The following is a 14,088-nucleotide window of genomic DNA, read 5'->3' on the forward strand; positions in this document are numbered from 1 at the left end:
CAGCTGGCCTGCTTGGGTCTGGCCCCCTCCAGTCCATCCCACCATAACTAAAATTCAAATCTGACCATTCCCTCCCTCTTTCCATACATGCTTACTCAACACCTACTATGTGCCATGCCCAGTTCCTGGCTCTGAGGACACAGTATTGAATTAAGGAAACAGAACGCCCCACCATGAGGATCCCGTGACCATGTCCACCAGCTTGTAGCACTTGGAAGGGCTTCCGAATGGCGAATGGCTCCACCTGGAATTGCCATCCTCTCCTGCCGCCACCCTCCAACCTCCGCTCCCATCACTGTCCTTGACTCCAGCGGACCCTCCTCCCGGGCCCCCCTTGGCCCCTCTCCACCTCCACAGGTTCCCGAGAGCTCGTGGTTCCAGGCGCAGCTCAGCTGCCTCCTACTCCTAGGAGCCTTGCCCGATCCCCAGCTGCAGTGGCCACTCCCGCCTCTGGATTCCTCCAGCCCTAGGTCTGTTCCTGCCTTTAGGGTATCAAGCTCTTGATCCAGTTATTTGTTGGCGGGTCTCTCTCTCCCTAAATCTGTGAGCTTCTGGAGCCCAGGCCATCCCTTCTTATCTCTGCATTCCCCAAACAGGCACCCTTGAGATGTTTTTTGAATGAGTGAAGGAGTGAACGAGGCAACTATGGCGTGAGGGGTTCCAGCAACCGTGGGGGGAGGGTGGAGACCAAAGGCATGGTGGCAGCAGGAAGACCCTAGAGGGCGACAGAGAGAGAGAGAGAAAGAAAAACTGCTGGTTGGCGGCACGCCAGAAGGGATACAAAACAGGCCTGGACAGAGACGAGAGATCCCTGGGGGAGGATCCACGGCAGCCTGGAAGCCCGAAGCTCTTTTCCTCAGCACCTCCCCGGCTACTTGGCGCCTGTTCCGCTGAGAAGGACAGGGAGGGAACCAGGCCCCTGTCCCTCCCGCAGACGGAGGGTTCAGACTGAACTCTTCTGCTCTTACCTTGGGAAAAGGGAAAAACACTGGAAGGCAGGCAGGAAAACAGGAAATTCCAATTCTATGTCGGGTAACAAGGAGGGGGAGACGGGGGCAGGGATGGGGGAACCTTAGCAAGATGTGGCATTTGGGGTGTAGGACGTCCTCTCCTCACCTCTCTCGCTGCACTTGGGGCCTCAGGGACCCCTCCATCCTTCCCCTCCCCGCACACACAGCAGCCAGGAGGCTGGACAAGGCTTTGCCGTGTCCTGGCAAATTCGCCCCTTTTTCTTAATCCGTTTCCTACAGCCCCAGACCCAGGGTAGCAAGTCACAAATGCACATGCCCAATTTGGGGGTCCCAGCTGACTACCCCCCTCCCCTGCCTTTCTGAGGCGCTCTTGGAAGCCCCCTGGCCTACTCCCCCGACCCTCCCACCCCCGCCTCTCTCAGCCGAGGGCATATTCAGCAAACCGGCCTTATCACCAGGCACCTGCCCTTCCTTTGCCAAGCCCCCCTCCACCTGAGAAAAGCTTTCAGGACACCCAGCACCGGAGTGCTCCAGCCACAGGGCCTCCCACCTCCACGGCCACCACAGGGGATGCCCCGTCTCCACGTCCCCCCTCATCCTCTGCGTCGACTCACCATATACACATCCCTGGGGTGGGGTGGGGGGTCGTGGGAGGATGGGGGAGAGTAGAGAGTGGAGGAGAAACTGTTGATTCACCAGTGCTGGAAGGAGCCTTCGAGAACATCCAGTTCGATGGTCTCATCGCACAGATGAAGAAAATGAGTCACGGAGGCCGGCTGTTGGCCAAGGTCACAGAGTTAGAGACATATACGTCCCCAGACTCCCAAGCTAGATAGATTCTTTCTACTGGACAGCAGGGTGGGAGGGGTAGGAGGATGGGTCCCCAGCCCTCCCACCTGGCCCCTCCTTGGCACCTCTTCAGCAGTGATGGAGGCGAGGTGACCCCAAGGCCAGCCAGAAGCCGAAGGCCTAGGAGATGGGCTTTTGGAAATGGACTCCTGGAGGGGCAGTGTCTAGACACTTCCAGAAAGACCCAGAGCCCCCCGACCCCCATGCGCCCTAATTACAGCTGCCCACATTCTTAGTTCCCAGCAGGCCCAGCGGCAGGCACTTCATCAGCTGTCAGGCCTCTCCCGGGAGCTCGGGCAGCTGCCTGAACGCTCGCAATTTCTGAGGCTGGGCCAGGGAGGGAAGGGCTGTGGCAGCTGGAGTTGGCAAAAGCCTGCCAAGGGAGTGGCTAGTGTGGCCAAGTGCTCAGGCGCAGGGCCAGGCCAGGAAGCTGGGAGGCTGGTCTCGGAGCTGCGGCAGAGTATCCCAGACTCTGGGGCTAGGGATGGGGGGACGGGCCCCTCTGATTAAGGAATCCCTGCAGTGTCCCCCTGCTCCCCAACCCCTTGGCTTCTGGGAAATCCCTGCGGGTGGAGTTGTCCTCTTAATCCCAGAAAAACTACCCCTGGGAGCTCAGTACCCTAGAGGAAGGGTGCCTGGTCAGGGCTGGAAGTGAACCCAGAGAGGCTGGCCCAACCCTCCCTGTCCGACAGCTAACCCTGGGCTGCACACCTCACCCTGGGCCTGCAAGCCACAGCCCACGGCCCTCCCTGGACTGCCTGGGAAGTCCCCCCTGCCGGATAGACAGGCAGGAGGCCTGGGTTCCAATCCCTCCATCCTTCACCAGCTTTGTGACCTTGGGGCAGTTGTGACTCTCAGTTTTCTCATCTCCAGAATGGGACTCTGATAAGATACTTGAACGTGCTATAAAGCACATACAACCAGGTAATTCTCATTAATCTAAGTCTCAATATCCAAAATTAAAGGCCCTCTTTCCTTAATAACAATGAACACTTCTGAGCACCAGGCACTTCACGGGAGTTATCGTGTTATAGATTCACCGCAGCCCTGCAAGCTGGGTGTGTTATTAGCTATGTCTTGCAGATGGGGATGTGCCAGCTCAGAGAGGTCACCAGGCCCGTGAACGGCAGCAGGTTCAAGCCCAGCCTGTCTGACCCCAAAACCCAGTTTCTCCTCCACCCCTACCCCCTCTTACTACCACCCAGAGCTACCCAGGTCCCCTCCCTTGTGATTGGCAGCTCTGATCTGAGAGTCCCTCGAGAAGTGACCCATTGAAGATGGATGTGGGGAATTCCCTGGCAGTCCAGTGGTTAGGACTCCACACTTTTGTTGTAGCAAAAATAGAAATGAGACTTTTCTGATAAACAGGAAAATAAGGAAACAATGAACAGGCTGGGGAAACAACATAAACAGACCTGAAAGTGTTAAGCAATCTTGGTTATTCTTTAGTTGTTACTACTAACAAACCCTTGTAGCTAGACTTGTCCTTCACAAAGATGATTATTACTCTCTGACTCCATACAAATTACCCTTTGCAACTGGCATTTCTTCTCCCCCTACACTCCCCTGTAGCACTCTTCATTTCAGAAAGGTCATGGGCCCATAACTTCAGGGACATCAGACCCGGTTGCTGAGCCACCTGATGCCAGCTTTGGCGATGAATTTGCAGAAGAAAAGAAATGCAAGGCCTCCACTACTTTTGATCCTTATCATATACCCCGGACTGCGAGCCCCACATATAAAATCTTCTCCAGTTCCCCAAGGAGGGGGCCCAGTTCTTGAGGCGTTAGCCTACTGTGTCTTCCCTTTGCCTGGCAAAGAAAATAAAAAGCCTCTCTATTTCTTATCTTCCATTTCTCTGTCTCCGTATTTTTATCCAGCATCGGTGCACAGGGAGCCAGATTTGGCCACACTTTCACTGCAGAGGGCCCGGGGTTCAATCCCTGCTTGGGGAACTAAGATCCCACGAGCCCCCAGGTGTGGTCAAAAAAAAAAAAAAAAAAAAGATGGATGTGAATTCTCAGTTCTTCTGCCTCCACCTCCATGGGCTGGGTGCTGGGGGTGGAGCCCTGGGTTGCACAACTTCCCCCAGCTGGGGTAGCAGGGATGGCTCCTCCCCACCTTGGTTTCAGGCAAAATGAAGGGAGCTCTGAAGGTAGCTTCTGTCTACAAGGTGCTGACGGCCAGGCAGGCAGCCCCCACCCAGAGCATGGCTGGGTCACACTTGAAGGCACCTATGATTATGTCTGACAGCTCCCGCTAGGGTGGGGCACTTGGGCTCCAGTCTGGGCCAAGGTGGGCAGGCAGGGACGGATGAGGGCCCTCCCTGGCTCCTGACCTCACCCTGACTTTAAGAGCTGGGGATAGGTGGGGTTGGGAGTGCCAGGGAGTGAAGGCCTGGGGCTTCCTGAAGCTGAGACCCTTGGGGGGGGCGGCGAGTAGCTCCCCATGGAGACTGGGCTCCTGACGTGATCCAGCAAGAGGGGCGGGGCAGAGGGCAGGCATCCTGTCTGCCTCCTCTCCTTGGCCCATGAGAGCTCCAGGTGCTTAGATGCCTTTCCAGAGGTGACCTCAGATTTGTGGCCCAACCCCAGCTCCTTCCCGATGGGGAGCAGGTGGGTAAGAAAGAAAGACATCTAGGAGTGCTCTCTCCTGAAGAGGAAATCGAGGCTCAGAGAGGGCATGAGACTTGTTGCTACCCCAGCTCATTTTTTTTTAAAATTAATTAATTTATTTATTTTTGGCTGCGTTGGGTCTTTGTTGCTGTGCACGGGCGTTCTCCAGTTGCGGCGAGTGGGGGCTACCCTTCCTTGTGGTGCGCGGGCTTCTCACTGCGGTGGCTTCTCTTGCTGCGGAGCATGGGCTCTAGGCGCGCAGTCTTCAGTAGTTGCAGCACGTGGGCTCAGTAGCTGTGGCTTGTGGGCTCAGTGGTCGTGGCTCGCGGGCTCTAGAGCGCAGGCTCAGTAGTTGTGGCGCACGGGCTTTGTTGTTCCATGGCACGTGGGATCTTCCAGGACCAGGGATCAAACCCGTGTCCCCTGCATTGGCAGGTGGATTCTTAACCACTGCGCCGCCAGGGAAGCCCTACCTCAGCTCATTGAGGCGACTGGACTGGAGTCTGGCTTTCAGCCCCTCAGGTGTCCTGGGCGGGGCAGGGCAAATCCTGCGTGGAACTGGCAGGAGTACAGCCTCAGCCCAGCCCCAGGGGAGGCGCAGCAAACAGAGTGGGTCTTGGAAGCAGAGGAAGTAAGGGACTCCAAGGTGGGAGCCCCATGAGGGTAAGAGCCCTGAGCACTAGAGAGGCTCGGAGCCTCTAGCCTTACTCTGCTAGTGTTTTACAGGAGGCCGTAGGCCAGTCACCTAATCTCTCTGAACCTCAGTTTCCCCATCTAGAAAGGAGGGATAACAAGACAGAAGTGAGGAGAAGGGAGGCTGGACTGGGGTCATGCCAATGAAGGCAGGAGAGAGAGGGAACGTTAGGATTATGGCAGGACCCTAGGGGCAGCAGCCTCTGCCCAGAGGTGGGAGCGGGGGCGTGGATCCCATAGGTGGTCAGATAGGAGGCAGGGCAGGCCTCAGGCTTCAAGCAAGTTTGAAGGAGCTGTACTACCTGGAGCCCTCTCTCCCTCTGTGCTGTGGGAATATTAAACAAAAGGGGCTTTGAGATCATAATCTGCAAAGAGGAAAAGGAGGGGCCTTGGCCCAAATCACACAAAAAATCAGTGGCAAAACCCCGATGAGATTCAAGGCTGCTGTATTTCAAGTTCCCTGTCCAGGGCTCCTCAAGAGAAATAGATATAATGGGGAGCTTTGACAGTAACCTTTCTCCTGACCCCCCTCAGCACGGGGCCTCAGGGTTTGTGATCTGGGTCTGCCCCACTGGGAAGTCAAGGGGAAAACGGCCAAACCTACACACGCCACCGCCTCTGCAACAGGGAGACATACACGCTCTCCTTCCTCCCCCCTCTTTCCACTCCAAGGAGCTAATAATAACAATAATTCATTATCATGTACCAGGCCCTGGACTAAAATGTTTACTTTCATTAAGTGGCTGAATCCTCACACCAACCCAGTGATGGAAGCATTTTCATCATCATCATCATCATCATCATCCCCATTTCCCCGATGGGGAAACTGAGACACAGAGACTCTCATTTGCACAAGTTCATCCAGTGAGTGGCAGGACCTGCATGTGAACTCAGGCGGTCTGGCTCCCGAGCCCACACTCCTAACCATGCTGCTTCTTAAGACATTATTTCACAGACACCCTGGGGTCCAAATCCCGGCTCTGCCAATCCCTAGGTGTGTGGCCTGGGACAAGCAGCCTGACCTCTCTCTCGGCTTTACCCTCCTGGACTGTCCACAGATCGCGGCCTAGCGCTTTAGCACCCAGGCCTGCGAGCGTCCGGCAGTGGGCACTGCACCAGCACCGGGGCTCCAGTCATTTGTTTTCTAAAGCAAGAGAAGGTTCCAGATGTGGGTAGGGCCTTCCTCGCCCCGCCCCGCGCCCCGGTATGCAGTGGGGGGAATGCAGGGGGAGGGGCTGCTCCGGCCCGTCACTGCCATTAATAGCGACCTGAAACACGCCTGCTAAAAATACCCGGCTGGAGGCCCATAAAAGCGCTGCTGGGGCGGGGGCCCGACACTTCTCGCATTACTCCGAGCCTCAGCCGGACGCGCGCAGACCAGCCAGCATGGCCGAGCGCCGAGTGCCCTTCTCGCTCCTGCGGGGCCCCAGCTGGGACCCTTTCCGCGATTGGTACCCGGCCCACAGCCGCCTCTTCGACCAGGCCTTCGGGCTGCCCCGGCTGCCCGAGGAGTGGTCGCAGTGGCTGAGCCACAGCGGATGGCCGGGCTACGTGCGCCCGCTGTCCGCCGCCGCGATCGAGGGTCCCTCCTACAGCCGCGCGCTCAGCCGGCAGCTCAGCAGCGGCTTCTCGGAGATCCAGCAGACTGCCGACCGCTGGCGCGTGTCCCTGGACGTCAACCACTTCGCCCCCGAGGAGCTGACGGTCAAGACCAAGGACGGCGTGGTGGAGATCACTGGTGAGCCCCCCCCCCGGGGACTGGGGGCGCCGGCCCCCGGCCTCTCGCCGGTCCTGGGGAGGAGCCCTGGGCAGGGACCTGGGTTGAAATGCGGGGTGGGGGGCGGCGGGGGGGGGGCTGGAAAGTGAAAACTTAGCCAAGGACCCGGGGGCAGAGCCGGGGGAACGGGGCGGGCCTCCTTGCCCTGCCCCTGGCCTGTATCCACTTCTCTGGAGTTGGGGGGTGCTGGTAGCTCCTAATGGATCTTTTAGCCCTAAAAAGTCTCCGCTAAGGGAAGAAACGCCCCCTTCCAGCGGAGACCCCCACGGCCCAGCCCCACCCCCAAGGGACCAGGTCTCCCCGCGCCCACCCGCGCCTACCCACCCGGCCTGCGGCTGGTATGAAGAGGGCGTCGCCGCCCGCCCCGCGCCGTCTCCGCCCATAGCCCGTGTCCGCGGAGGGGGCGTGTGCGCGTGCCCGGCGCTGCGGCCCCCCTCACCGCTCCCAAAGCCCCTGAACCGAACTTTCCAGAAGCTTCTGAGATCCCGGGACAGCCTGGGGCACCCAAATCCCTTAGTCAGTCTTGCCTGCCCTGAGTCCTGGCCGCCAGGTGGGACGCGTTTGGATGTGCGCCAGCTGGAGAGGCCGCCCCTCCCTGCCTCCTCTGACCTCCTTACCCCCGCCCCTCCACTCCCCTCTCCCTCAGGCAAGCACGAAGAGCGACAGGACGAGCACGGCTACATTTCCCGGTGCTTCACTCGAAAATACACGTGAGTCCTGGCTCTAGAGCTGGGGGGGCTGGAGGAGGGCGCAGGGACACACAGGTGTGTAATGCTTCTCCTCCCTTTCTGCGTGTCCAGGCTGCCCCCCGGTGTGGACCCCACCCAGGTCTCCTCCTCCCTGTCCCCCGAGGGCACGCTCACCGTGGAGGCCCCGTTGCCCAAGCCAGCCACCCAGTCGGCAGAGATCACCATCCCTGTAACCTTCGAGGCGCGGGCCCAGCTTGGGGGCCCAGAAGCTGGGAAGTCTGAACAGCCTGGAAACAAATAAAGGCCCTAGCCCAGTTGCCCACCCCACAGTAGCCATCACTGACCATCCCCACGCACCAAACCTCTGTACTCTTTTGATATCTTTACCTTCTGTTTTTCTCAAAGTTCAAAACAACTGCCCACCCCTGCCTCGGACCCTGGTGTGTTTGTGGAGACATAGGGGTTGCGGGTGGTTCACACGCTCATCACCTTTGCTGAGGGCCTGCTGTGTGCCAAGGCCCACGCTGGGCCCTGTGGGTACAGTGGTGTCCATCACAGGGCACAGCCCTGCCCTCCAGTCCCTTGTTTATTAAGAGAGAAACAGTCATTGTTTACGGCAATTAAAACCACCCCTAGGGCTGGGCTTCCCTGGTGCCGCAGTGGTTAAGAATCCACCTGCCAATGCAGGAGACACAGGTTCGAGCCCTGGTCTGGGAAGATCCCACATGCCGCGGAGCAACTAAGCTCGTGCGCCACAACTACTGAGCCTGCGCTGTAGAACCTGCTCACCGCAACTGGAGAAAAGCCCGCACATCAAACACCCGATGCAGCCAAAAATAAATAAATAAATAAATTCATGAAGAAAAAACCAAACCCAGGGCTAGGTGTGGGATCAGGGGAAACCAGGAGATGCACCTGGCCCAGGCTTAGGCACTCAGGAACACCTGGGCAGGGGGGAGGTGAGGGGGGGACAGGGCAGGGTCTGGGGAGGGGAGCTTCCTGGGAGCTCAGAGTTCCTTCCTGCCCTCATCATAACTTCATTAATCCTGGGGAAGAGGGGCAGGACCAGGTAGATGGTATGGGGGGGGGTGTGGCCACCCCAGATGGCATCCTGAGGGGATATTGGCCTCGTCAAAGGACCTTTCCCGCCAGGCCAGGCCGTGCAGGTAGCAGGGGGCCTGGGCCCTCAGGCCTGAGGGTGCCCTGCAGAGAGCGAGGGCAGGTGCGGCCTAGGTTTTGGTGGAAGAGAGGCAAAGACCTGCCAGGGGAAGCAGTGGCTGCAGGAGGGCCTGCCTTGACTGTCCCCGGCAGAAACACCCACACCTACCTCGGCCTTTGTCCTTGTCCTCCCCCCACCCTCTTCCCTGCCCGAGGAGGGTTCGGGGCGACCTAGGGGAGGGAGAAAGTAGATGGGGGCTTTGGAGCCCAGTCTGAAAGTAGATGGGGGATTTTGAGACCCCACATTCTCTCCACCAGCAAGGTCCCAGAGCGGGGGGCTATGGCCAGACGCTTCTGGGTGCACAGCCCTACTTTGTCATTCTGGGTGCACAGCCCTACTTTGTCAGGGTCCCTGAGAGGAGCAGCACCCGCAGGGAGGGGCCTGGGGCACCCACACACCACCTCTCACGCCGTCCAACTTCTCAGTTTCTCCTCCCTGGTGTGGGCTCCCTGTTGGGACACCACGATCTGGAGCAGGCATGAAGCCAAAGGGGGTCCCGGCCCTCGAGGGCCCCGCCGAACCTGGAAGGAGGCCAAGAGGGAAATAAACACCTGGAACAAGGATGGTTCTGGCCCAGCTGGCAGCACAGGTCCGGGCCTGTCAGCCAGGACACCGCCCAGTCTACCCACCCTCCCACCCGGTTTCCTGAGCTCTGATGGCCTAAACCTTCCACCGTCTCCCCGAGACGCACACCCCCCACGTCTCAGATGTCTCCTGGACGCCTCCACGCTCCCATGGCCACGACGACCCAGAGTCAGCCTGTCCAGTTCTCACCCTCGCTCTGCTGGCCAGTGCCCTTGTGGCTGGCAACAGGATGGCCCTGACCTCCACGGGGGTGGCTGGGTGCCCCTATCTGGTCGGAGAGAGTGATTGCAAGGTTGCCGGGCTGCCAGCTCCTCCACTGGTGCCCTGGACGTGTGGGAGAGCTAGTTGCAAGCCTTTGACCAGGTAATCCTCACATCAGCCCCGAGAAGAGGTGCGGTTACTGCTGCTTGACAACTGGGCAGTGAGCCTCAACGAAGTGAAGAGACTTGCCCAGGTTCACACAGCTCGTCCTGGAGGGGGCAGAAGGCCATCTGCGTCGCCCCAGACACGGGAGGTCAGATTAACTCAGACACAAGGCTGGTGGGGGGAGGGGGGGCTCCACAGCTGGAAGTGCTGCCACATAAGGCTCCATGGGGCCTCAGGAGGAGGAGGACAGCAATGCAGCTGAGCCCGGGGGCCTGGGCCACTCGAGGGGGCGAGGCTGCAAAATGGCCCGGAGAGAGCTGCCGGGTCTCAGGCCCGGAGTCCAGGGCCATGGCCTGGGGCAGGCAGGGGTCAGCGCCTGGGTGCCGTCGGTGCTATAGGAATGGAATATAGGTCCGGGGGCTCAGGCCGTCACTGGGGTCACAGCTGGGGCACGAGGGAGGTAGGAAGTGAAGAATTCAGTCCCTGCAAAGGAAACAGGCCGCAGTCTCCGTGGGAAACCAAAGTAGGAGGTGAGGAAGCTGAGGCAGATGCCCTATAGGCGGCCTGGGCCACACAGTGGGGGGCGGGGCAGAGGCAGGAGGGGAGCCTGGGGCTGGGCTGGCCCTACGCCCAGAGCTCATCTCAGAGGACGTGGGATCTGGGCAGCACCTCTGGGCGGAGTGGTGGGTGGGGCAGGCTGGCTCAGGTCTGGGAGTCTCCGCAGGGAGAGGCTGGTTCTGAGTACTGAGATGCCTGGTGAGTCCCTGCCCTACTGCTGTCCCCGGCCTCGCCAAGCCTTTCCCTGATTTTCAGTGGGTCCCTCTCTAAACGCCTCTGATGACATTCAGGTCTGCAGACTCAGACACTGGCCTTGGTTCAGTGAACGCTAGCATCTGGGTCCCTCTGCTCAGCCGACGGGTGCCTGAGGGGCAATGCCCCCTGCTCCAGGCCAGTGACAAAGGCACCCTCAAGGACCTCAAATCCCTGTGGCTGCGGCTCACCTCTCACCAGCTCCAGCTCCCCTAGGGATCCATGGGGTGCACAAGCCGCTCTCAGTTCCAGGCCGATCCCTGGGTCTCTCCTTTTCTCTCTCCCCTCCCAGTTATGAAATCTGCCCTCCCTGTTGGCTCCTTCTCTGGGCCCAGCACCCAGCCCGTAGGTCCAAGTCCCTGCTTGAGCTCAAGGGGGCAAGCGGAGGACACAGCCCAGTGACGAGCAGCATTCTACCATTAGAGAGGGCCCAGGACAGCCTGCGGAGTCTCAGTGGAGTGGGAAAGAGGGATTTCCAGAAGTGACCCTTGTGTGACAGGCAAGGGGGAGTTGCATGGGTGAGGCTGGAAGGCTGGTGCGGTCAGGCTGGAGGAGGGGCTGCAAGCAGAGAGGGCAAGTGAAGGAGGTGCAGGGGCCCCATCTTGGAGGGCATCGAAGGCCACGCTAAGTGCAGGCTAAGCAAAGGGTTTAAGCATCCCTGCTTTAGAAACAGGGTTCCAGACCTTAGAGGAGAGTGGTTGGGAGGGGCAGCCGTGAGGCGGGGGCAGTGTGCTGCTGAGACGTAGTGGGCATGGGTCCTGCCAGGGAGAGGGGGATCGCACGCCAGGATGTGGCAGCAGCAGGCTCTGCAGTGTGGGGTGACACACTGGATGTCGGGGTGCTGGGGGGTGGGGGAAGGAGGGGACCTCTGAAGTCCTGAGCTCGCTGCCTGGGGCTTGCTGACTTCGCAGTCTCTGTAAGGTCAAGCAGCCAGCAGACCTTGGCTGCTGGGGGAGTGAACTGTTTCCAGCTGCCCTCATCTTCCCTGCTACTGAATCAACCTAGGGTTTGCCAGGGAGACTGCTCTGTGGAGAGGGTGGGGTGGGGAATAAAAGCTGCCCAGAGAATGGCTGCAGAGGACCCCAGTGCTGGATCCAAAGGGTACGGCCAGAGCACCTTTGTGATGGGGGAGGGGCAACCAAGCGAAGGAAGAAGAGAGTAGGGTTGGACTGGAGCCCCCGCCCAGGGTTGACCAGAAGGTTGACCATTAGAGACCCCAGACCCCTGGCCGGCTGGCAGCCACACAAGCCCTACGTGCCCTGGCAGAGCCCAGGGCAGGGCAGAGATCAGCCTGGAGGGGTTTCTATCTGCTGGCCTTACCCCGGACCCCCTGCACCTCTACACTACACCCAATCCCCACATGCACACAGTGGCACCTGGGGGTTTGGGACAGCCCTGCAGCCAGGACTTGGCGCCGGGTCCAGACGTGCACAGTAGCGACTGAGCTCCAGCTCAGGACCAAAGCAGGGAAGGAGGATGCAGCATGGGTGAGGGCAGCTGGGTGAGCCTGGGCTGGTCTTAGCCAGAGTCTGCCACTGGGCCCTGCAGCTCAGACCCTGATGAAATGGGGGCTAAGCCCTGCCCTCAGGCTGCTGTCCTAGGGAAGTGGGCCCTGGGAATGTGTGCCCCCCCCCACCCCAAAGTGTGTACTGTCTGTCCATCTACCGTGCCCCTGTGTTCCAGCCCTAAAGAGCACAGGAGCCTGGGGGCGGGAATTACTCCGTCCCTGGCAAAGGTCCTCTTAGTCAAGGGCTCTGGGTCCTCCCCTCCCTCCTCCACCTGCCCAGGTGACTTTGACTTCATTATATGCATCTAACTCTGCCTCCTAATTATGAACCATATTCTCATGGGCCTCTGATGAGACAGCTCTGCCAACAGCTAGTTGTGCAGGGAAAGCTGGAAGCATGAAAAATACCAGGAATCCCAGGCCTGGCTAAGAAGGGACGGCTCCAGATCAATAACAAAATCTCTGGATGGTCTCGGGTAGGAGCGTGGAGGGCGGAAGAGCCTCACTGGCCAGTCGGCCACTTCCATCTCTTCTGAAGGGCAGACTGAGGGCAAGGGAAAGTCAAGTACCCAGACAGGGCTCCCAGCTTGCAGCCCAGGGGGAAAAGGTAATGTGCGGGGACCCTGGGGAAAACTGACCTGCCCTAGGAGAGGTCCCTGCAGTTTAACAACCCCCTCCTACCCTTCCTTCCAGCCTTGCACGCCGACCAGCTTGGAACACCTCCCTGCCCAGCCTAAGTGGCAATGGTTGGGTCAAGATGCAGCACTGGTGATCCAGGGGCTGTCTCAGTGGAAGGAAGTCTACCCTCACCCCCATCTCGGGGCTGAACAGGGCAGAGCCTGCCAGGAAGGTTTAAAGAATAGATAGGGGTTGGGACTTCCCTGGTGGCGCAGTGCTTAAGAACCCGCCTGCCAATGCAGGGGACACGGGTTCGAGCCCTGGTCCAGGAAGATCCCACATGCCACGGAGCAACTAAGCCTGTGAGCCACAACTACTGAGCCCGCACTCTAGAGCCCGCGAGCCACAACTACTGAAGCCCATGTGCGTAGAGCCCGTGCTCCGCAACAAAGAGAGCCACTGCAATGAGAAGCCTGTGCACCGCAAGGAAGAGTAGTCCCCGCTCGCCACAACTAGAGAAAGCCCACACGCAGCAGTGAAGACCCAACGCAGCCATAAATAAATAAATAAATTTATTAAAAAAAAAAAAAAAGAATAGATAGGGATGCAGGAGCAGCTCTGTGTTCAGGAAAAAGCACTGGGCTAAGGCCAGCTCTAGGTTTGCGCCAGCTCTGTCCATTTTGGAGGCATGGCCTGGGGTCCAGCCCCGCTCTGGGCTCAGTTTCCATTCTGAGGGGTCTGGGTGGCCCCTGAGGCCCCTCCTGCCTTGATTGCCTGTCAGTGTTGTCAGCTCTGTGCAGACCAGAAATCAAGGGGGAATCGCCAAGACTGGCAGCTACCCAGGGTACCCTAAAAATAATAGGAAGGCCAAAGTCCCAGAGGTGCCCAAGGGTATAAGCCAACTTTCTGCAGGACCAACAAGGGCCTGGCATGAGGAAGGCCTTCAGTCTTGGCTCTGACCCCAGGGCAGGTCTGGACAACGTTTTTCTTCCCATGTCATTCCCCCCTCATCAAGATGGGTTCATGAAAGTCCTTTCGAAAGTCCCTTACCAAAAACAAAACAAAACAAACAAAAACTGCAAATTCCCTGGTGGTCTGGTGGTTAGGACTCCGCACTGCCACTGCTGGGGGCCCAGGTTTGATCCCTGGTCGGGGAACTAAGATCCCACAAGTCCCAAAGCGCAGCCAAAAAAAAAGTCCTTTAGGGATAGCTGTTTTCAGGCTGGGGAGACCATGGGACAGCGCAGGACAGGGGGATTGAGAATTTAGGTGAATGGATGACCAGAGCGGTCCCTGAGCCCTCCCCTCTCCTCACCCAGCCCTCCCCCGCCCCAGCCCCTTCTGAGCTCCCATCCTCCTTGCTGGGTCTCCCTGTCCTTCTCTGATCTG

The 14,088-nt window shown here is 59.0% G+C and overlaps 1 protein-coding gene and 1 non-coding gene across 2 annotated transcripts; both read left to right on the plus strand.

Annotated features, from left to right (window-relative positions):
• The first annotated feature begins 6,351 nt into the window (after positions 1 to 6,351).
• Positions 6,352 to 8,029, plus strand: HSPB1 (heat shock protein family B (small) member 1). The gene is made up of 3 exons (XM_068524166.1): positions 6,352 to 6,866; positions 7,552 to 7,615; positions 7,706 to 8,029. Exons 1-3 carry the CDS (start codon positions 6,515 to 6,517, stop codon positions 7,893 to 7,895), a joined length of 606 nt encoding a protein of 201 aa, XP_068380267.1. The 5' UTR covers positions 6,352 to 6,514; the 3' UTR covers positions 7,896 to 8,029.
• Positions 8,030 to 13,783: 5,754 nt separating this feature from the next.
• TRNAG-GCC (transfer RNA glycine (anticodon GCC)) lies at positions 13,784 to 13,856 on the plus strand. The gene has a single exon. It is a non-coding gene; the product is annotated as a tRNA-Gly (tRNA).
• Positions 13,857 to 14,088: the final 232 nt, after the last annotated feature.

This window comes from Eschrichtius robustus, chromosome 16 (genome assembly GCF_028021215.1).
Source record: "Eschrichtius robustus isolate mEscRob2 chromosome 16, mEscRob2.pri, whole genome shotgun sequence".
Classification (NCBI taxonomy): domain Eukaryota; kingdom Metazoa; phylum Chordata; class Mammalia; order Artiodactyla; family Eschrichtiidae; genus Eschrichtius; species Eschrichtius robustus.

Coding starts and splice junctions, on each gene's coding strand:
- HSPB1 (XM_068524166.1), top strand. CDS start 6,515: ATGGCCGAGCGCCGAGTGCCCTTCTCGCTCCTGCGGGGCCCCAGCTGG. Junction 6,867..7,551: donor CGGCGTGGTGGAGATCACTG/GTGAGCCCCCCC, acceptor CCTCTCCCTCAG/GCAAGCACGAAGAGCGACAG. Junction 7,616..7,705: donor TGCTTCACTCGAAAATACAC/GTGAGTCCTGGC, acceptor CTGCGTGTCCAG/GCTGCCCCCCGGTGTGGACC.